At 38.6% G+C, this 21,635-nt stretch overlaps 1 protein-coding gene across 1 annotated transcript; it reads right to left on the reverse strand.

Annotated features, from left to right (window-relative positions):
• Positions 1-18,804: 18,804 nt before the first annotated feature.
• LOC129763593 (translation initiation factor IF-2, mitochondrial) lies at positions 18,805-21,258 on the reverse strand. The gene is made up of 4 exons (XM_055762835.1): positions 21,119-21,258; positions 20,946-21,066; positions 20,119-20,887; positions 18,805-20,055 (listed from the first exon to the last, which is right to left on the reverse strand). Exons 1-4 carry the CDS (start codon positions 21,157-21,159, stop codon positions 18,875-18,877), a joined length of 2,112 nt encoding a protein of 703 aa, XP_055618810.1. The 5' UTR covers positions 21,160-21,258; the 3' UTR covers positions 18,805-18,874.
• Between the last annotated feature and the right edge of the window lie 377 nt (positions 21,259-21,635).

Consider the following 21,635-nt stretch of genomic DNA (forward strand, 5'->3'; position numbering starts at 1 on the left):
GTTACATTGCTTCCCCTTTGCTTCGTTCGAATTCGCCAGCTTCTAGCGAACAAAATCATTTGTTTCTTTTCGTCAGTTATCGTACAATCAAATTTTCGTGCGTACTCCGATCCAATGTCACCTCGGCCTAATGCTTTCGTCCAGTAAATGACCACATTCTAATTGAGACAGAATCGCCTTGGATAAAGAAAACCAAGGAGCTTAAATTGGCCACCTTCGAGAAAACGAAACGGAATATACATGCATAAAAATCCTAGGTAAAAGAAGCTACCAAATTTTTGGTAATGCGAACATTATTAAATTGTACATATTTGTATGTATGTTTGTATGTATGTACAAACCGTATGTAAAATGAGTGTCAGTTGTAAAACACATCCCCACCCAACGATTGATACATTTTGCTACACGGTATCGGTAACATTGCGGACTGCAACCGTGCTTACCTTATCCACAGAATAATCTGTGTTTCTACAGATTTTTCCGAATTTTTGAAACCTGTAGTTTCTGTAGATACAGATTATAGATTTTTTTTCTGGGTTTCATGCAGAACTTACAGATTTCTTAAAATAACATTCCAATAATAGTTACAACCTCATGTTAATAATATTTTTCCAATCTCATCTGTTTTATTCAAATAGCTTTCGAATCTGTTTAAATGAAAATCATTTGTTTCCAACATTCATATGTGGCACGTGCTATCATTATATATCTTATGACAAATTCTAATAGTAACCGATTCTTAGAGAATCATAGCTTGAAAGGCTGCTGTCTGATTGAAATACGATATTTGGCAAAGTTTTTGGAGAATCAAAAACCATTATATTAAAAAGATAGCAGTTTGCTGGCAAATAATGAATCGTAAAGCAGTATGAGAACATAAATTTATTATTTTAAATATCAGGATGAGTTCATTTGCATATATCATGCCGTCCGGGAACTAGCGCGTCACGAATCTATCCTGCACATACGCAATGAAAATCTGGACTATCCTTTGATGAGTCGGCTGAACTGTTCAACTGTTCAAAACTTCACTTATTTCACGTCCTGTTACAATTTGAAAAATGTCTAACCATCGACAAGGAATCAGGAAATCGAAGCAAAGGCAAAGACAAAAAACCAAAAACTCACTCGAAACTGGTTGCTCTTTCAAATGGACCCCGGATTTGTCACAGAAAAACACATAGAAAATGGCACGAGCCTCGCAATCCTAAATTCGAAAAACAAATGAAGGGGTGGTTTGGGAAATGTCGAGACACAAGTTGTATTGAACCGTAATGCGAAGTCAAATCTGGAATCAAAGGAACGCTAAAGGATGTTCTACAAGAATTTGCTGATGAAATACGGTTGTGTCGTTATGGATGATGAAACGTACTGTAAGGTCGTTTTTCCTGAAAAACAACAGCACAACAAATTCAATACATACCTCGTTAGATCTACAAAGTGTCCAGAAAAATACAAAAAAAATATCAAATTCCATTAATAGCTGCATACTAAAAAATGAACCTTTCGTAACTCCAGGATTCGTTTTAAAAAGGAGTTCCTTCTGAAGATGTCTTGAGTTTATCTGCTTTTATAATCCGTCATGGCCATCTGTCACTATTAAGATATGACCGACCAAACGTTAATAAAGTACAACGAGGCGCCACTTTGGTTCCCAAGAAATGATATCCGGGCCAAACTAAGGCAGATTTAGGAATACAGGTCGATTGCTAAGGGCAAACTTTAGGAATACTGTATAACTATAAGCATTGTGAAGCTGTTCAACGGAAAATATAAGCTAATGCCAAACAAGAGTACTAAGGATGGCAAGTTTTAAAAAAAATCTTGAAATTGCGGAACAAATATCAGATTTCATTTATACTATACTTATTAAGCGTGTACACGTGGACATTATTCATAACCCCTACCCCCCCCCTCACCGTGGACAAGCATGGACACTCACATACCCTCTACCCCCTAAAATTGTCCACGTGGTATGTGGACAGCCCCTTATAATGAATAAATTAAACTGTTTATCTTTTTCGTACTGAAGCACAGAGAATGTAAAATACAAAAGTGCGCTCATACTGTCGTGAAATTTAATTTACTTTGAAAGTTATTGAAATATCCGAAAAAATATCTAAAAGAAGTATCGGGCATTCTGACGCAATATTACGTTTTCGAGAACATATGGGGAGCAAAGCCCGAAATCTTCGAGGAAAAATGAAAATCGACTCTCATCTCAGTAGTTTCGCTTTGACTAGAACTACTTCGGCATTCGCCGTCACCATAATTTGAATTGACTAGAAAATGAATTGACGAGCGTTGAGAAGTAGGATGACTGATGAAGTATTCTAGTCAATGATTATTCTAATTGACGTAACAAATGAATACAAATCTGCCTCTTCATTCAACTGACTTCAGTTCACACTTCTACTTCCCCCTGAAACACTCTTTTCCGGCGTACACAATCTTATTTTTGCGTCCATATAAAGTGAAATGGAACCATGATTTCTGATGCAAAAAAGTTACACCATTTATTGCCTACCCACCGTGCACTCAAACCAACGAACTTAGACAGTTGTACGGTCCGCGTATTTGTATTAGCAAATAACATGCAAAATAGCATGCATTTTGGAAGGAGTTCTATACTAAATGTTAGTTCACTTTGTCTCCAAGGTCAATTCTGTGAAAAAACATACGGTTCTGAATCATATTTCGGACGCTTAAGGCATATGATGCAGAAAACAGATCTAAGCTTTATGCACAGGTATTATTTGGCTGATATTTTCAATAAATTAGTTCAATATGCTTTTAAGCTTTCTACTTTGGTACCTATTTTATTGAAAACATGAAAAAATCATCGAATAGAATGCTTTTCAAATGGAGTGAATAAGAATCAAACTTCGGACACTGAATCAAATTTCGAACAGATTGAATTCAAATTTCGGACACTTTATTCTGTATTTTTTGGGCGTTTTGGGCTGTATTTACATTTCCCTTGATTATATTTTATTATCAACGTCGAAACACTTACCAAGCAATCACAGTAAACTGTTAACAATGATGAGAAATCCAAATTAATGTTCTGAATTCTTCTTTCTCGATAATTATGGCCACAGAGATAACTTGGGATGATAGTGTTAGAAGCGAGGAAGTATTCGGAAATCGTTTTAATGTCTTCAGAGATGACCGTAATATTCACAAATCCCATAAAAAATCGGGAGGCGGCGTCCTTATTGCTATTGATTCATTAATAAATTCAGAACATATTCCAACAACAGAATTCGACGAGTTTGAGCAAGTGTGGGTCAAAGCACTTATTGCGGGAGAGATACATATATTTGCATCTGTTTACTTCCCCCCTGATCGTGCTCAACTTAGTTGTTATGAGAAATTCTTTGAAGTTGCTGAAAATATTTTATCTTCCTTTGCACCAGAATCAAAAATCCATATATACGGAGATTTCAATCAACGAAATGCGGACTTTATCACTGATTCTGAAAATGAATTTATCTTGCTTCCAGTTGTTGGTGATAATAAGACTCTGCAATTTATTTTTGATACAATAGCCGGTCTTGGGTTGAATCAAATAAACAATGTTCAGAATCGACAGAAATGCTTCTTGGATTTCTTGTTGACAAATATGACCGAAGATTTTTGTGTGACCGAATCATTAACTCCACTTTGGAAAAATGAAGCTTTCCACACAGCTATCGAATATTCTATATTTATAGATAACACTCAAAAACCATTTGATTATGAATTTGAGGAAGTCTCTGATTACACTAAAGCAAATTACCAATCAATTAGGTGTAAGCTTAACTATATCAACTGGCAGGATTTATTTAGAAGTGTGGAAAACATTGAAGTGGCAGTGACGACTTTTTACTCGATGATCAATGAAATTATAGAGCAGGAGATACCAAGAAGACGAAAAAGGAGAAATATGAACACAAAATATCCGATTTGGTTTAATCAAAGCATAAAGAATCTAAAAAATAAAAAACAGAAGGCACATAAATTTTATAAGAAATACAAATCTGACGCTAATCTCCAAAAATATCTGAACATTTGCGAACAGCTCAACTCAACTGTTAAAAGCGCTTTTGAAGATTACAGCTTAAAACAGAGTCGGACATAAAATCTAACCCGAAAAGTTTCTTTAATTACATAAAAACAAAATTAAAAAGCAATGGCTTTCCATCACGCATGCACCTTGACGATACCGTGGGGAATGACCCAGAAAAAAATTGCAACCTCTTTGCAACATTTTTTCAAGAAATTTATATTGTAACAGCTGTGGACCGAGATCGTGACTTCTTTGCATTTCTTCCAGAATTTCCATGTGATGTTGGAGTCAGAAAACTTACTTACATTGAATTTTTTTACGCATTAAATAAGCTCGATGTCTCGAAAGGGCCAGGTCCTGATGGAATTCCACCGGTTTTTATAAAAAATTTGGCATCTGAATTAACTCATCCACTTTTATGGCTTTTCAATACGTCATTGGAATCAGGAAGGTTCCCAAAAATATGGAAAAACTTCTTGTACCAATATTCAAATCCGGTAATAGATCCGATGTAAGAAGTTATCGTGGAGTAGCAATTATTTCTTGCATTCCAAAACTCTTTGAAGCCATAATAAACCAAAAACTTTTTCAACAACTAAAGACACGAATTACGAATAAGCAACACGGTTTTTTCAAAGGACGATCAACAACAACAAATTTGCTGGAATTTGTCACATTCACTTTGAATGCAATGGATAATGGTAATCAAGTTGAAGCTCTATACACTGACTTTAGTAAGGCTTTCGATCGTGTTGATATACCCTTACTCCTTCTTAAACTTCAAAAAATAGGGATAGAAGTCAAGCTATTGAAATGGCTAGAATCATATTTGACTGACCGCACCCAAATGGTAAGATTTAATGGGGAAATTTCAAAACCAATATTTGTTACATACGAAGTTCCTCAAGACACTTTTGTTCATTTTATTTGTTAATGACGTTTGCGTTTTTCTTAACAGTGTTAAGGCACTTATCTACGCAGATGATATGAAACTGTATATGGAAATAAAGAATGAAGAAGACTCTCAAACATTCAAAAATGAAGTTGACATAGTTTATAATGGGTGCACTAAGAGTTTATTACAGCTCAATGTTAGGAAATGCACTTTGATTACTTTTACAAGAAGAAGAACACCATTGAACAATGGTGTTATACTGGGTAATCAACCCATCAGTAGATGTCAACGAGTAAGAGATTTAGGTGTGATCTTAGATTCGAAACTAACCTTCGTGGATCATTATAATACAATCATCCATAGAGCAAATAATATGTTGAGCTTCATTAAACGCTTTAGTTACCATTTCCACGATCCGTACACAATAAAAACATTGTATATTACATACGTCAGATCAATTCTCGAATACTGTAGTATTGTATGGTCCCCCTACATAACTTCACACGAAGACAGAATTGAATCTGTACAAAAACAATTTTTGTTATTTGCACTTCGTAAACTAGGCTGGTCTTCATATCATCTACCTCCATATGAAGCACGCTGTATGCTAATCAATATTAAAAGCCTAAAAGAACGTCGAAACTCTGCCATGATTCTATTTATTATTGATATCATATCACAACGAGTGGACTCAGAAGAAATATTAGGAAACCTGAATTTTTACGCACCGATTAGGAACCTGAGAAACCCTTACATTTTTTACATAGATTATCGAAGAACGAATTATGCCAAATATAGTCCTATTAATCGTATGATGAGCCTCTGTAACGAACACAGTGAAACAATTGATGTAACCATGTCAAGATCAATGCTCAAAGACTATCTGAATAGCATAAGATATCATTAAATTTCACTGTAATATTTGGGCAGCATATTCAGTCTACGCTGGTTTGACGAAATGAATAAATTAAAAAAAATTGATTCTGTAACTTGTTAAAATCGTCTTTTAAATTAAACGAATAAATTATCCAGCCAGCTCTCTTTAGATTTTAAGTTTTAAGTAGTATTAAGAATGTATCGGTCTACAATTTAGATTGACGACAATAAAATTAAAAAAACTGATGAAACACGGGAGAAATTTAAATATTTATGAACGGGTAAATTCTACGTGAGCACGCTAAGCAAACGTCAAACACAAACGATGATGAGTAGTGTTGTCAGACTTTTGCCGATTATGTTATGATTCAAATGTAGCTCTCATATGAAATGATAGTGAAACCAAGGGATTACTCTAAAGAAGCAATTGTGATATTAATTTTATAGTTATATCATCTGTGCATTAAGCATTTCAAGATATCAGAACAAAGTGTCCGAAATATGATGCTGTCCGAAATATTATTCAGAACGGCACAGAAAAACGGGTTTATATCAACAAAATTCACAAATTAGTCAGTGGTTCTGAACACGATACAAAAAAATCTAGCTCACCTAAAGTGACCAGATGGTCAGAGATCCAACGCGGGACACCAAAAAAAACATATACCATAGTGTTCACCGTTAGTTTAGCGTGTCTCATTTATTCGTGAAACTCTTAATACTTTCGACGCCCCATCACCCAGATATGACACTTTCCTCGTTCGAATTGAAGGAATTTTAGAAGGAATTTGACGGAATAGGCACCTAAATGTCCAGGATATGAAGAAAAATAATAAAATTATAACTATAATATTATACTGTTTATACCGTTCTGAATCATATTTCGGACAACATCATATTTCGGACACTTTGTTCTAATATGTTGAATGGCTTGATGCACTGATGATATAACTATAAAATTAATATCACAATTACTTCTTTTGAGTATTCCCTTGGTTTCACTATCACTTCATTTAAGAAATACATTTGAATTATTACATAGCACAAAAAAATCCATCCAAAATCCAAAATCCACTCATTATCGTTTGTGTTTGACGTTTGCTTAGCGTGAACACCTAGAATTTACCCCTTCACCAACATTTAAATTTCTGTCGTGTTTCATCAGTTCTCATCATCGTTATCAGGTTACTGTGATTGCTTGGTAAGTGTTTCGCAGTTGACTATAAAATATAATCAAGTGTAATGTAATTTTCGTTCAAAAAATTACAAAATAAAGTGTCCGAAATTTGATTCAGTGTCCGAAGTTTGATTCTTATTCGCTTCATTTGAAAGGCATTTTATTCGATGATTTTTTTATGTTTTCAATCAAATAGATACCAAAGTAGAAAGCTTAAAAGCATATTGAACTAATTTATTAAGACTATCAACCAAATAATACCTGTGCATAGAGTTGAGACCTGTTCTCTGCATCATATGCCTTAAGCGTCCGAAATATTATTCAGAACGGTACTATACTTTTTATTAATTTACTAGCTGTACCCTGCCGCGCTTTGCTGTGGCACATTGTGGTTGCATGGTTGAGTAGATGAGGGAGATCGATAGATTTTAAATCACTTCAAAACACAATTTCAGTTCATGATTTTGTCAAACACGTGGAAAAAAGATGTTTCCTTCACATAGAACACATATTCATTACTGAATAGTCGATTTTCGGTTTCAATTTCAGAAACGCACTCTGGTCATATACAAAATCACTTTTCTTACAATTTTCCAATTTTTTATGCCGTTACAACACTCCTTGAAGTGGGTTGTAAGTTGTGTACAACTTTGAGCTCAATCGGTGGTAAAAACGTGGTAAAAAGATGTTTCCTTCACATAGGACACATATTCATTACTGAATAGTCGATTCATTTAATTTAATTCATTTAATAATTTATTCGCAAGTTGGGCCCTGCAAGAAACTCAAAAACGTCGCGTTGGGCGACGAACATGTTAACTTGTGCCCTTGCAATTAAACCTGATCTGTATTGTTTTTTTCTATGTATCGACAATTAGTTGTGATTTTTCGGTGGTTTAGATTTTGTTCACGCCTGAAAAACATTCGCTCAGTCAGATCATTTATGCCTGGCAAACACGATTCTACCATTTTCTTCAAATTACCGAATGGAATGCTCGAAAATTCCAATTCATATTTCATCGATTTTAGAGTCGCCGCATACTACATACTTTCTGTCAACCAACAGTTTGGTCTGGTCAGTCTTCTGGTGTAAAAACCGACCCAACTGAATCGGTGTAATGTGCGCACATGCATTCCTCTCCGTACTGATTAAGAAGACGACCAAACTATCGGCCGACAAATCAGTCTGCAGTCTGCGGGGGCTCTTAGTGTTAATGTGTGCATTTAAAAATGAACTAATTTCAGATGACAATAGAAAAAAAACTACAAAAGATAATTTAATAGAACAAATTTCCCCTAAATCTTACATAGCCTACAACAAAAATGATTCAAGACTGTTGATTCGCAGCAGCAGCACTGTCAGGCAACTTTTCATACTGCCAGCTCCACCCCACAGCGAAGGAGTTGGATATCCTGAGGGACTTCGTTTCCGCCAGATATAAAGGGTGTGTCACATCAAATTGCATCACGGAAAAAACGCTGTAGAAATTCGCCCAGTAGACCGATCCTTTTGAAAATTTTAGGCAGTAAAATAAAAATTATTGAACAACTTTTGGCATTTTCTTTTTATTCATACTTCGAGCCGAAGCCCATATGATCGCACCTTCCTCTTTACCCCGTCCATAAGGTTCTGTACAACGTCAGGTTGTAGTTTTTTTTTAACAGAAATCCATTTTCTCTTGAAGTCCGCCTCCGATTTGACAACTTTTGGGAGGGCCTGCTTCATAATCGCCCAATATTGCTCTATTGGGCGAAGCTCCGGCGCGTTGGGCGGGTTCATTTCCTTTGGCACGAAGGTAACCCCGTTGGCTTCGTACCACTCCAACACGTCCTTTGAATAGTGGCACGAAGCGAGATCCGGCCAGAAGATGGTCGGGCCCTCGTGCTGCTTCAATAGTGGTAGTAAGCGCTTCTGTAGGCACTCCTTAAGGTAAACCTGCCCGTTTACCGTGCCGGTCATCACGAAGGAGGCGCTCCGCTTTCCGCAAGAGCAGATCGCTTGCCACACCATGTACTTTTTGACAAACTTGTGTCGCAGGTCGCAGGATCGCCATGTGGACACCCAGTAGTTTCTTTCGGTTATATGAAAAGACTTTCACGTACGCGTTCATACTGAGTCCGCCCAACTGGGTCAGACTCCCTTTTATTCAATTCGTTTATTTCTTACAACTAGCTACAACCTAAATTCTATTATTATGCGTGGTCAGGCGAATTGTAGTAAAACACATAACACATGTGTCCGAAAAGATGTCAACCGGAATCGAAAGCATAAATAGGAAACGTTTGCGCATTTGCGCAAGCATGTGTTTGTCATTAAATTCACGCTAGCGAAGCTAGCGAAGAAGTGCAAAAGTAAACAAAGGAAGTTAATGGTCAGCGCGTCATATTATGCAATAAATAACCATCGGAACCTTGGCCTGAATTTACGACATGGTTCGCATGTTTATTTTGGTTGCACAGCGTGACGCACTTGCTAGAATTTTGTTGCCATAAGGGCATGTGTATCGGGTTGTAGGTGGTCCAGTGATCCTGTTACACCTTCCCTCTTTTTGAGAATGATGTAATCTAATGGAATCATTCGTGTTCAGTAAATTTCGCCTAGAATTCGTCTGACCTTACAATTATTCTGGTTTTTGTATGTATAAACATGTTTGTTTAATATTTGGAATATGTACATTTTTTTTTGTATTCGAGTTAATTAACTAACTAATTACTAACTTGGTAAACTGTTGTAGTATACAATACAACATAGGTATTTGAATAGGTAATATTATAAACTCGTGATCGTCTGGGAATTTAATTTAGTTATGCATTCCCTTCCCCCTAATGGAGATGGGTTGCTCATTAGTTGCATTTTATTATGCGATTTTTATGTATAGTCTGTTTGTTTTTAGTTTTAATGTCTACAATTGTGACATTGGGATGCTCAATTGATATTATTTGGAATGGTCCAAGGTATATTTTATCTAGTTTTCTTCGGTTCTCATTCGTTAACAGGACTGAATCTCCTATTTTTATTTGTATTGGTTTGGCAAGTTCACTTTGTTTATCTGTACGCTTCTTTTTTATTTTATCAATTAACTCTTTAGTAGTCTTTGCTGTAACTTTTAGTTTGAACTGTAGCTCTTTGTGGTAGTCTTCGAGATTGTATATTGGTTCTATATGTGTAGGATTTTGGATATTGAAGGGTAGTATGGCGTTTCTGCCAAAAACGAGTTCGAAAGGTGTGTAGGAAAAGTCTGTGTGAGGAGTCGTGTTGTAACAGAATGTGTAGTAAGGCAGCCAGTCATCCCAATCACTTTGTGTAGGGTTGACAAATTGTCTTACGTATTCATTCAGACAACGGTGATTCCTTTCTAGTCCTCCTATGGATTGGGGGTGATAGGGTGTCGAAAAATTTTGTTTTATCTGTAATAGTCTAGATATGTTCTCGAATAATTCATTCTTGTATTCGGTTCCTTGATCTGTTTGGATAACAGAAGGAGTGCCGTAAACAAGGATGCAGTTTTCGACGAAAGCTCTTGCTATTGTAGATGCTTGTTTGTCGGAGGTTGGTTTTATTATTACATATTTGGAAAGGTTACATTGGATAGTTAGGGCGTATCTGTTTCCGGAATTTGATTTATTGAAGGGGCCAATCGTGTCCATGGATATATGGTCGAAGGGTTTTTGAGGGGTTTTGGTTTGTATATAATTTTCGTTAGATGTCGTTAAGTATTTGTTCTGTTTGCACTGTATGCAATTTCTGACGTAATCATAAATTTCTTGTTTCATTTTTGTCCACGAATAGAGTCTACTGAGTTTTTTGTATAGTCGGCTGGCACCAACGTGTCCGCCTATTGGTGTGTTGTGAAAATTTTTTAGGATACTTAGTTTTTCTTCACTGCTTTCTATCACACGCTTGGGTGTGTAGAGCACTATTTGCAAGTCTTTTAGTGAGTCGTTACAAGTCTTCTTGAAGAGTTGAACGCTGCATAATTGGAATATTGCGCTCGATAACGCTAGAGCTATCACGCTTATTCTCAGTTTCTTGGTCATATTTTCAATTTTTTGTAATAAGTTTCCTAGGGATTTTTCGTCATTGCTTGCAATTTCAGTGTATGTCGACATTTTTTCTCTATATCCTGTTTTGTTTGTTATTGCGCATTTTATTATTTCAGTTTCATTTTCACAAGTGATTTAATTACTTTCAAATGCGCGTCCGCATTGAAGTTTGGGTAGACTCTCCCATTCTCTAGGTTCGACTGCCTCGTACACTTTAAGTTGATCAGACTCGGTGTTGTCGAGTGCAGTGAAATTCGCTTTTTCGGGGTTATTTTCAATTCTTTGTGTTTTCCTAGTCATGGCTCTAGTTTGCATGGCCATCACTGTTTTCAGTGTTTCAGAGTCAATTTTTATTCTTGATAGGGCATCAGCCGTTACATTTAGTTTTCCTTGTAAGTATTCTACGTCGAAATTAAATTCCTCTAGATCCAGCCTCATTCTAGTGAGTTTTGATGAGGGGTCTTTCATAGAAAATAGGTAAACTAAAGGTCTATGATCTGTCTTCACAGTGAATTTTCTACCATAAAGATAGGGTCTAAAATACGTTATTGCCCAGTGAATTGCAGTCAATTCCTGTTCAATCGTTGATTTATTTGCCTCACCTTTCGTGAAGGCTTTGCTCGCATAGGCTATTGGAAGTTCTATTCCGTCTTGTTCTTGGGTTAATACTGCGCCACATGCCACTTGCGAGGCGTCAGTTATTAGTTTGAATTCTCGTGTAAAATCAGGAAATTGAAGTAACGTTGGTGAAATGAGTTCATTCTTTAATTTATTAAATGCTATTTGACATTCGGGGGTCCAGTCAAATTTTACGTTTTTTCTTAGCAGTTTGTTCAATGGGTGTGCTATTTCTGCGAAATTCGGTATAAACCTTCGATAATAATTACAGAAGGCTACAAAACGCCTGACTTCATCGGGAGTCGAAGGTGTGGGGTAATTTAATATTGCTGAAAATTTTGTTTGGTCGGGCTGTATGCCGACAGCTGAAATATTGTGTCCTAGGTATGTCACGTCGGGTCTAAAAAATAAGCACTTTTGGGGATTTAATTTTAGGTTATACTTTTGTAGTTGTTGAAATACATTTTCTAAATTGTTGAGGTGATGAGTTACGGAACATCCAACAACGATTATGTCGTCAATATAAAGAAATGCACATTGGGGAGGTAGTCCGCTGAGAGCTATGGACATCATTCTCTGGAAACTGTTTGGGGATATATTAAGGCCGAAAGGTAACCTAGTGAATTCGTAGTGGCCGTTAGACGTTGAAAATGCTGTGTATTTTTTTGATTTGTCGTCAAGTTCTATTTGGTGAAAACCTGACATTAAATCTAATGTGGAAAAGTATTTTGCTCTACCTAAATTATCAAGGATTTCGTCTATTCTTGGAAGTGGAAATTTATCTGGTGTAATTTTTTTGTTTAGTTGGCGGAAATCAACCACCAATCGCCATTTCTTATCTTGGTTGTTAGATTTTTTGGGAACCAGTAATATTGGTGAGTTATATGGTGAGATGGAATGTTGAATTATTTTATTATCGAGCATGTGATTAATTTGTTTATTTATTTCTGTTGTTTGGGCTTCAGGTGTTCTGTAATTTTTTATATATACTGGAGTTTTGTCTTCTAAACATATTTTTTGCTTGTAGAAATTGTTTGTTGTTAATGTATCTTTTTCCAAAGCGAAAATGTCGTTATAAGTTGTACAAAGTTTGATAAGTTTAGTTTTCGCATTGTCTGGTGTGTTTTCCAGTTTTAATTCTTTGAGTAGTTGGGTAATTCTATTCGGAGAATCCTGATTTATTGTTGTGTTAAGTTGATTAATGGAGTATTCGCTTAAAGGTATTGCTAGTGGTTTGAAATCTGTTGGTATTGTTGTTTCACTTGTATTAGTGTTTATGAGATTAATATATGATGAATTTTTAGAGATTATTGAGTTTGCGCAGAATAGGCCTGGTTTAATTTCTTGTGCTATTATGACGGTATCCTCTTCTATGTTCGGTAAGAAAAATTGTTTTATTAACTGACATCTTGGTGGGATAACGTAATTATTATCCCAGTTATCTTGAATTGGTATCTCTATCTGCGTATTATCATAAAAGAATGTCATTAGCCATGTTTTCAGACATAGGTTACATTCAAATTTGGTTAGAAAGTCTCTACCTAAGATGCCATCAGCTTTTATTGGAAATTTATTGCTGACGATTTGGAATTGATGTGGAATTTCTATGTCATTGAATATAATGTTTGTGCATGTGCTTGCAATTGTTTCTATTTTTCCTTCTGTAACTCCGTTAATAATGCATTTATTGTTGGTGTCTATTATTTGCTTTCCGTTAATTGGGTCTTCTTTGATTATAGAGATGTCCGCACCTGTGTCGATTATTAATGTGCATGGTCTTTTAGTCATTTGCATTTTTAGGGTGACGAACATTGAACAAGTTACGTCACATTTGTAAATGTTTAACATCGGTTTCCTAACTGTTGGTTTCCCTCCAATGACATAACCGGCTCGGACTGGAGGTCGTCCGTCGGAATTTCTTCGTTTCCCGTCAATCGGATGTATTGTACCGGACGGTTAAAATTAGCATTGTGTTGGTTGTTGTGATATCGCTGCGTGTTATTATTTGTAAATTGACCTCGAACTTGGTTCTGTCGGCCCTGGTTGTTATTATTTCTTTGAGGAAAAGTTGAGTTGTTGAAAAATTGTGCGTTTCTGCGTTGTTGATTATTAAAGCTGTGTTGGTTTCTACCTCTGTTGGTAGAATTAAATGGATAACGCTGATAATTGCCCCTGTTAGCAGGGTGGTTGAAATTGTTATTGTATCGATTTGTGTTTCTGTTAATTTGCGAATAGGAGAGAATGTTAACGTTCGAACTTGTGGAATTTTCTTCCAGTGCTTTTGTTGTTGCATCTGAAAATGAGTTGAAAGTACCCGCTCTGATGATTAGAGAGGTTTTTTCGTTTTTCAGTCCGTTAGCTAGGCTTTTTATTCCTTCCTTTGTTGCCAATGATTTAGCAACCTGTGTTGGAACTTCAATTCCGATGTACGCATTTTCTAATTTGTTGACCAGTATTTCGAGATCTTGGCAAAAATTTTCTATATTACCATTTTGTCTCAGACCGGTCATTTTTGCTATTATTTGAGCGGGGGGTGTGGATTTAATTGTCGATTTAAGGGTTTGAATGATTTCTTCCAAAGAAGATGGTGTGTCGGGGAAGGCATTTCTAGCTCTTCCTTCGAGTTTTGTTAAAATAACTGTTATGATAGTCGTTTTATTGTCATTTGTTTCTAGTGTTTTTACTAGGTTCAGTGCGTCCAAAAATGATTTTAGTTTGTCGATTGTTCCGTCAAATTGAGGGACTATGGAGGAAGTGAGTTTAATAGTTTCTGGAAGGTTTGCCATTTTTGATTTTATTTTGTTCAATCCTACTGTAAATAAAACCGCTAGTCCAATCTCTTTTAGGCTACGTCTTTTATACTGTTTATTACTAGTTATAGTTTCTCTAATATTTTGGATAGCTTCTTTAGCTGTTGATATGTAGTGGGTGCAGTCCGATCCCTTAATAGTATTTATATTTAGTTTTAAAATTCGTTTTACTTCGGCATATAATTGCTCTGCTTCTTGTAGTTTAGCCCTCAATGTAGTTTTTCTAAGATTTTTTACTATTTCTTGTTGGATCGTCTTGTTGATTGTTTGTAGTTTTTGGACGTTTTTATGTAACTTAGCTGTAGTTTGATCCATCTGGTTTTATACTAGGTCGGACGCCGCTTGCATTTTACGTGCCGCCTCCACAGCTTGAGCTGTTACCCATGTTTTGTAGGCTTTAAAAAGTTTCATGAGCGTTGTTATGATAATTACGCCTAGAAGAATACAAAGGATTGTTCCTTGGTATTCGTGCATTTGACCATGATTTTCTAAGTGGTTCAATATTTGGACCTGAGGGTCTCCTGTATTTGCTACGGTTTTAGAGCTAAAAAGACCCATGCTGGTCTCAAAACACATTGGGCAACAAAAGAACTGCTTATATATATAATGATTTCAGGAGCTCACCCGCCTTGCTTTTCCATCCGGCACCTCTGCATGTGATGGCTGCTTCCTGTCTGACTTAGTTGATTTCCTTCTATGTTGACGAGGGGGTAACACTTAGCGATGCTGTGGTGAAGTAACGCTACTGCTGCAGGTGGTACCAGTACGATTGCAAGTACCAACGGAATCACTGTATTGCGGGAACGCCTCTTTAAATGGGAATGCCTTGCTGACCGTTGAGGCTACCCAGTGGTGTGTTTTAGCGTCATGCCCTCGCGCACCTGTTTTGCTGCTTTCAATATCGATTCGCTGATTCTGTCATGCGTCTCATTTATCAGCACTCACAAATCACAAATCACTCTCTTTGTTTTTTCACCAGCACCAGCTAAAATAATTTTTTTGTCTTTTTGTCTCGCGCTGGGCCCCGACGGCTCGGTGGTTCTGATGTAAGGATAGGTTTGTTCAGTTAATGACTCTTTAAGGATTAGAGCACTTGCAGTTCAACGTAAACATCGATCGTGAATCAAACTTCTCAGCAGACAACGATGGCACAAACAAATGAGCTTCTCCAACCGACTCCGTGCAGGAATCATTTTCCTTCAACATGCTTTCCACTTTGCTGTATATGCTCGACAGCATGTCTTTATTGTTCAATCAATCCGGAACAAGCGATTCATTGTCGGAATTTTCTTCTTCTTTCACTACAATCTTTGACCAACGTCTATCACTCACTTTATTCTTTCGAGAGAAATAAATTTGTAGATCACTGTTTGCACCTTAATTTGCTTAATTGGTTTCTGTTCAGTCGCACAACAACACTTTCCGGCTCACCCTTAGTACCGCACAGATCACACTAGTCCTGTCACGGTCGCCATGTCGCAGGTCGCAGGATCGCCATGTGGACACCCAGTAGTTTCTTTCGGTTATATGAAAAGACTTTCACGTACGCGTTCATACTGAGTCCGCCCAACTGGGTCAGACTCCCTTTTATTCAATTCGTTTATTTCTTACAACTAGCTACAACCTAAATTCTATTATTATGCGTGGTCAGGCGAATTGTAGTAAAACACATAACACATGTGTCCGAAAAGATGTCAACCGGAATCGAAAGCATAAATAGGAAACGTTTGCGCATTTGCGCAAGCATGTGTTTGTCATTAAATTCACGCTAGCGAAGCTAGCGAAGAAGTGCAAAAGTAAACAAAGGAAGTTAATGGTCAGCGCGTCATATTATGCAATAAATAACCATCGGAACCTTGGCCTGAATTTACGACATGGTTCGCATGTTTATTTTGGTTGCACAGCGTGACGCACTTGCTAGAATTTTGTTGCCATAAGGGCATGTGTATCGGGTTGTAGGTGGTCCAGTGATCCTGTTACACTTGGATAGTTTCTGCTTGGGAATCTCCTCCGGAACGCTGAATTTGTCCTCTGCGGAGAAGAACAACAGGCCCGGCAGCTGACGAAAGTCCGCTTTGACGTAGGTTTCGTCGTCCATTACCAGGCAATGCGGCTTCGTCAGCATTTCGGTGTACAGCTTCCGGGCTCGCGTCTTCCCCACCATGTTTTGCCTTTCGTCGCGGTTAGGAGCCTTCTGAACCTTGTATGTACGCAGGCCCTCCCGCTGCTTGGTCCGCTGAACGAATGAACTTGACAAATTCAGCTTATTGGCGACATCCCGGACCGAACTTCTCGGATCACGTCTAAACTGCTTAACTAGGCGCTTGTGATCTTTTTCACTGACGGAGCATCCATTTTTGCCGTTCTTCACCTTCCGGTCGATGGTTAGGTTCTCGAAGTATCGTTTTAGTACTCTGCTGACCATGGATTGGACGATTCCCAGCATCTTACCGATGTCCCGATGTGACAACTCCGGATTCTCGAAATGAGTGCACAGGATTAATTCACGACGCTCTTTTTCGTTCGACGACATTTTTCCAAATTTACGAAAAATTGACAGTGAAGCATGGCCAACGTGATCTATATACTCTTATCTGATTTTAAAGCGAAAGCTGAAGATATAATTCCTAAAAATTAAATTTCTACAGCGTTTTTTCCGTGATGCAATTTGATGTGACACACCCTTTAGCCTAGGGAGACGAGAAGGGAATGTTCAAGCCGCTCTTCTTTCCAGTCTTATGATGATCGGGGAGATATCAGTACGAAGCGCTTGCCGTAAGTTGTAGCCTTTATCAAGAAGTATCACGCGAAGGTGATGTGGTCTTTATGCCGAACCTGGCATCAGCCATAATGCCAAAGATCACTGGAGGATGGATCGGGTGAAGATAAACATTGTAGCGAAGACCGTCAACCTTCCCAACATCCCCTAGTTGCGACCGATAGAAAATTTTGGGGTGAATGGCCAAAATGGATAGACAGCTGACCACCAAAGCCACGAAAAGGTCTTTTCATCGGCCATTTATTTACAATACTTCATCAAACAACCTTTCCTCTTCCTGTCCAGCATACATTAGTTCTTCCAGCTTATTTAACACGTTAAGCCCCGATCGAGCTAGGGGACTGAAGAAGAATTTTTCGTCTGACTCACGCTGGTCCGCGCGGACTTTTATAGAAATCATTTTCCAATTTTTTTGATGTCGTTCCCAGTTGACACTCTCTAAACGAAAAGTCCACTGTCGGTGCGATGAAACCAGCTCAACGTGTTCATTTTCGGATGCATTGGAAGCGCTCTTGAACAGTCTGCCGAAAAAAAGTTTTTTTTAAGATTCATTCATTTAAGAAAATCAACATGATCAAATTGTAATATTGAAAAACAGGTCGAACTCGATTATCCGGAGTATTTTATTCTTTATTTTCGGAAATTTTGAATAATTTGTATAATAATTTCATATTGAATAGCCAATATGGGTATCAAATGAAAGGGATTGACTAGTAGAACACAGTTATTTATGAAAAATGCAAATCCAAAATGGTTACCACCACAAGATGGCGCCATATATAGTTTATTCACAACCCCATCAATATGGGTATCAAATGAAAGGGATTGACTAGTAGAATACAGTTATTAATGAAAAATGCAAATCCAATATAGCGGCCACCACAAAATGGCGGATTACATATTTTCTCAGAACCCCATCAATATGGGCCCCCCCTTCACGCATGACGTAATTTGTGCACGACGTCTAACATTATGCCACTGTGATTATTTTTAACTTTGTTTTTGTCGCGTACAACGCGAGTAAATTTAGAGTAGCCCGAGATAACACTCAACAGACGAGAAAACACAAACGAAATATTGTGCGCAATAGACATCACACACGAAACATCTCACTAGCAGTATAAATACCGGTCATCGAGACAGCATCTCATCTCACTTCTTTGAATTCCGTCACCAATAAACAAACGAAAGAAAGCAGCTAGTTTTCCATCCTCCAAAACCAATAGTATTTGTAAGACTCAAAATGAGTAAATAGAGTTTCCTATCAATCCGCTCCGCCTGTTCAGGCGTGGGAGCCTTTTGAGGTTAGGGCGTGGCGTTCCTTCCATATAAATTCATACTGAACGAAAATAATGACAACCAATTTTGTTTACAAATTCAAATATACTCCGCATACTACTTCACCTCATATGATTCTCATTGGAAGCGATTCATGAAATAAATTTTAAAAATGCCTAACGTTAGACAATACTTCTTAAGTATACCTTCAGGCGTAAACAGGCAATGGGCGAACGCTAATTCACAACTTTTCGGTTATTACATTGAATTATTAAATTTAATTAACTCAAAGAGTTGTACACTCCGGTCTTTTATTACTTTAACTACTTTCTACGGAATCCACACTTCAAAAGCCCGGATCCCAATCAGTCTCCTGTGGTTGTTGATTCATTTTATAGCACACAATCGTGTCACCAGCCTTCACCGTAACATCCTGTGAGCTCAGTCTCAAGCCACACTCCACATCCTTCTTGACCGTATCGACCTCATTTTTGAGGTGCCTCATCGATTCCAGCTCCAAACCATCGGCAACGATTTCTCCGTTTCTCACTAGCCTGAACCGCATGGCTTTCTTCAACATGCCTTTCGTGCAGCGACAGCCCAAAACCGTTACGCTTTTTCTGCCCTCATTGATGTCGAAAAGTTGCAGTACATTAGCCTCACCCACCGTTTCCTCGACGTCCACCAGAGGCAGTTTGGCATTGATTTCCTTCTTCAAATCATCCACCAGTCGATAAATAATGTTAACAGCACGAATGTGCACATCCTTCGGTTTCTCAGGAAAGCCAACGGAGAATGCATACACGACTGCGTTGAAAAGCTTTGCCAACTCAAGATCCCCTTGACAAACATCCCCGACACCATAGTGCACCACATCGAGCCGGCAGTGTTCGTTTCCATCGTAAGTTTCCAACACATCGAGGATAGCTTCCACGGAACCATGGACGTCTCCTTTGATGATGACGTTCACCCGTGGAGTGGGGTCTTCCGGACCGGATTCTTTTGGCCGTGGGCCCCGATTTCGCCTCCGATAATGGCCTGCTGCCCGCTGTTGCTCCCGCTCTGCTCGATACTTCTGATCGTGTTCCATCTGTTTCTGCAGAATCGCATCCTTTTCGCTTTCGGCTCTATGCATTTTGGCCTGGGCTTCTCTCCACCGCATTACCGAGTGGGCAACCTTTTCCGAGTCGACTTCCAGTATTCCGTCCCCCGCGGCAGGAAGCTCTCTCCACCCAAGTATCTCCACCGGCATCCCGGGTGTTGCTTCAGTCACCGGTTGACCGGCATGATCAAACAACCCACGTACCCTAGCCCAAGCTTGACCACTAACGAGAACACTTCCCTTTCGTAGCGTCCCTCTGGTAACGATTGCAGTGGATAATTTCCCCCGGCGGGGATCGAGTTTTGATTCAGCAACTACCCCTTCCATTAGGCCAACGTATTCTCCTTTCAACCCCATTAAAGTAGCCTGGGTACTGATGGCCTCAGCGAGTTCATCCAAGTGGGTACCTTGCAAAGCTGAAACGCCTAAAAAAATTATGAATATAACGGAACATCTACATTGGCAAAATAAGAAAAAAAAACAATTACCAACAGCGATAGTGTCGCCTCCGTATCCCTCCAATGCAACACCATGTTGCACCAATTCCTGCTTAACGCGATCCAAATTGGCATCCGGTTTATCAATCTTATTTACAGCAACAATGATCGGAACGTTTGCATCCCTTGCCAATTTGAGCACCTCTTTGGTTTGCTCCATAACCCCATCGTCAGCGGCCACCACGAGAACGATTATATCCGTCAGGTTAGCACCTCTCGCGCGCATAGCACTAAAAGCCGCATGGCCCGGTGTATCCAAAAACGTCACCTTCTCGCCACTGTCCAGCTCAACAGTGAACGCCCCAATGTGCTGCGTGATACCTCCGGCCTCACTGGCCGCCACCGACGCACCACGCAACGAATCCAGCAACGTTGTCTTGCCATGATCAACATGACCCATCACAGTTACCACCGGAGGTCGTTCCCGGAGGTTTTCGGCCAACGGTGGCGGTCGCGGAACAACATCGCGATCCCTAGCTTCCTCCTCCTCTCTTTCCACACTCGGTGCGGCCACAATTCTCATCCGTAGACCACACTTGGCGAGAATTTCCTTCATAATTTTTTGATCCATCAAGCGAGCGTTTGGACCGATATCGCCAGCCCCCTTCACGTATAACATCACCTCCTGGATGTGTTCCAAATCGAGCTGGCATGATTTGGCTAGCTCTGCGACGGTCATATTACGCCAAATGTCCACCACTCCGCTGGTTTGGGTTTGGTTCTTTTTCTTGGCCGAAAATTCTATCACACGAGGTGCTTTCTATAATGTGGATGATTCAAACAAGAAAGAAACAAGCACCAACTCCAAGGTCACTCACCCTTTCCTCAGCAGTTTTTCGTCGCTTGTGAGCTACGGCACTTGTCTGGAAGTTAAATGCATTACCGGAAGTTATTTTTTGCCAGCGATTAAAATTTGACCGGCAAGTTTCATTGCATAATCTGCAAACAAAAACATCAGCATTTGCGAGAATAATATAATTCGACCCATCACCTGCTAAACACTTGTTTTGAATGTAACATCACTAAAGTCATTTAGTGAATTTCTGTGATTTTGTAGTTTTCGGTAAATCGATAAGAATCAGCTGGCCATAAGCGGCCAGTACACGAGCGGTGTTATGTGATTTGTTTTTATTGTGGGCCACTGACAGTCCGGTTTGTTTTGGTGTTGCTATTTTGGCTGCGTTCCACCTGAGCAGGGATGCCAGGCTTGAAGACATGTCTTCATTTTGAAGACATTTAACTTACTGTGAAGACATTTGATTTTTGAAGACATTTTGAAGACATTATTAACACTCATATACTCGCGCATTGGTCTGTCAGACCGAGAAATCAATAATTCGTTCATTTCTCAGAAAATATCAACACTACGAATTTGCGATTCTCTCTAGCTTCGTTATTCGTCGTTCGTCATCGTTTAACGTATCGCATGTGTTGGTACAAAGGGGATGTGTGCAATTTTTTTAAAATTTTCGGTCTGACACACCGACGCGAGTATAGGAGTAACTTTT

The sequence above is a fragment of the Toxorhynchites rutilus genome, chromosome 1 (genome assembly GCF_029784135.1).
Source record: "Toxorhynchites rutilus septentrionalis strain SRP chromosome 1, ASM2978413v1, whole genome shotgun sequence".
NCBI classification, from domain to species: Eukaryota; Metazoa; Arthropoda; class Insecta; order Diptera; family Culicidae; genus Toxorhynchites; species Toxorhynchites rutilus.

Excerpts from the sequence above, each read along its gene's own strand:
- LOC129763593 (XM_055762835.1), bottom strand. The coding sequence starts at position 21,159 with ATGACTTTAGTGATGTTACATTCAAAACAAGTGTTTAGCAG. Across the intron at positions 20,888-20,945 it reads GAAAAACTGCTGAGGAAAGG|AAAGCACCTCGTGTGATAGA; the intron begins GTGAGTGACCTT and ends TCCACATTATAG. Across the intron at positions 20,056-20,118 it reads AGGCGACACTATCGCTGTTG|GCGTTTCAGCTTTGCAAGGT; the intron begins GTAATTGTTTTT and ends TAATTTTTTTAG.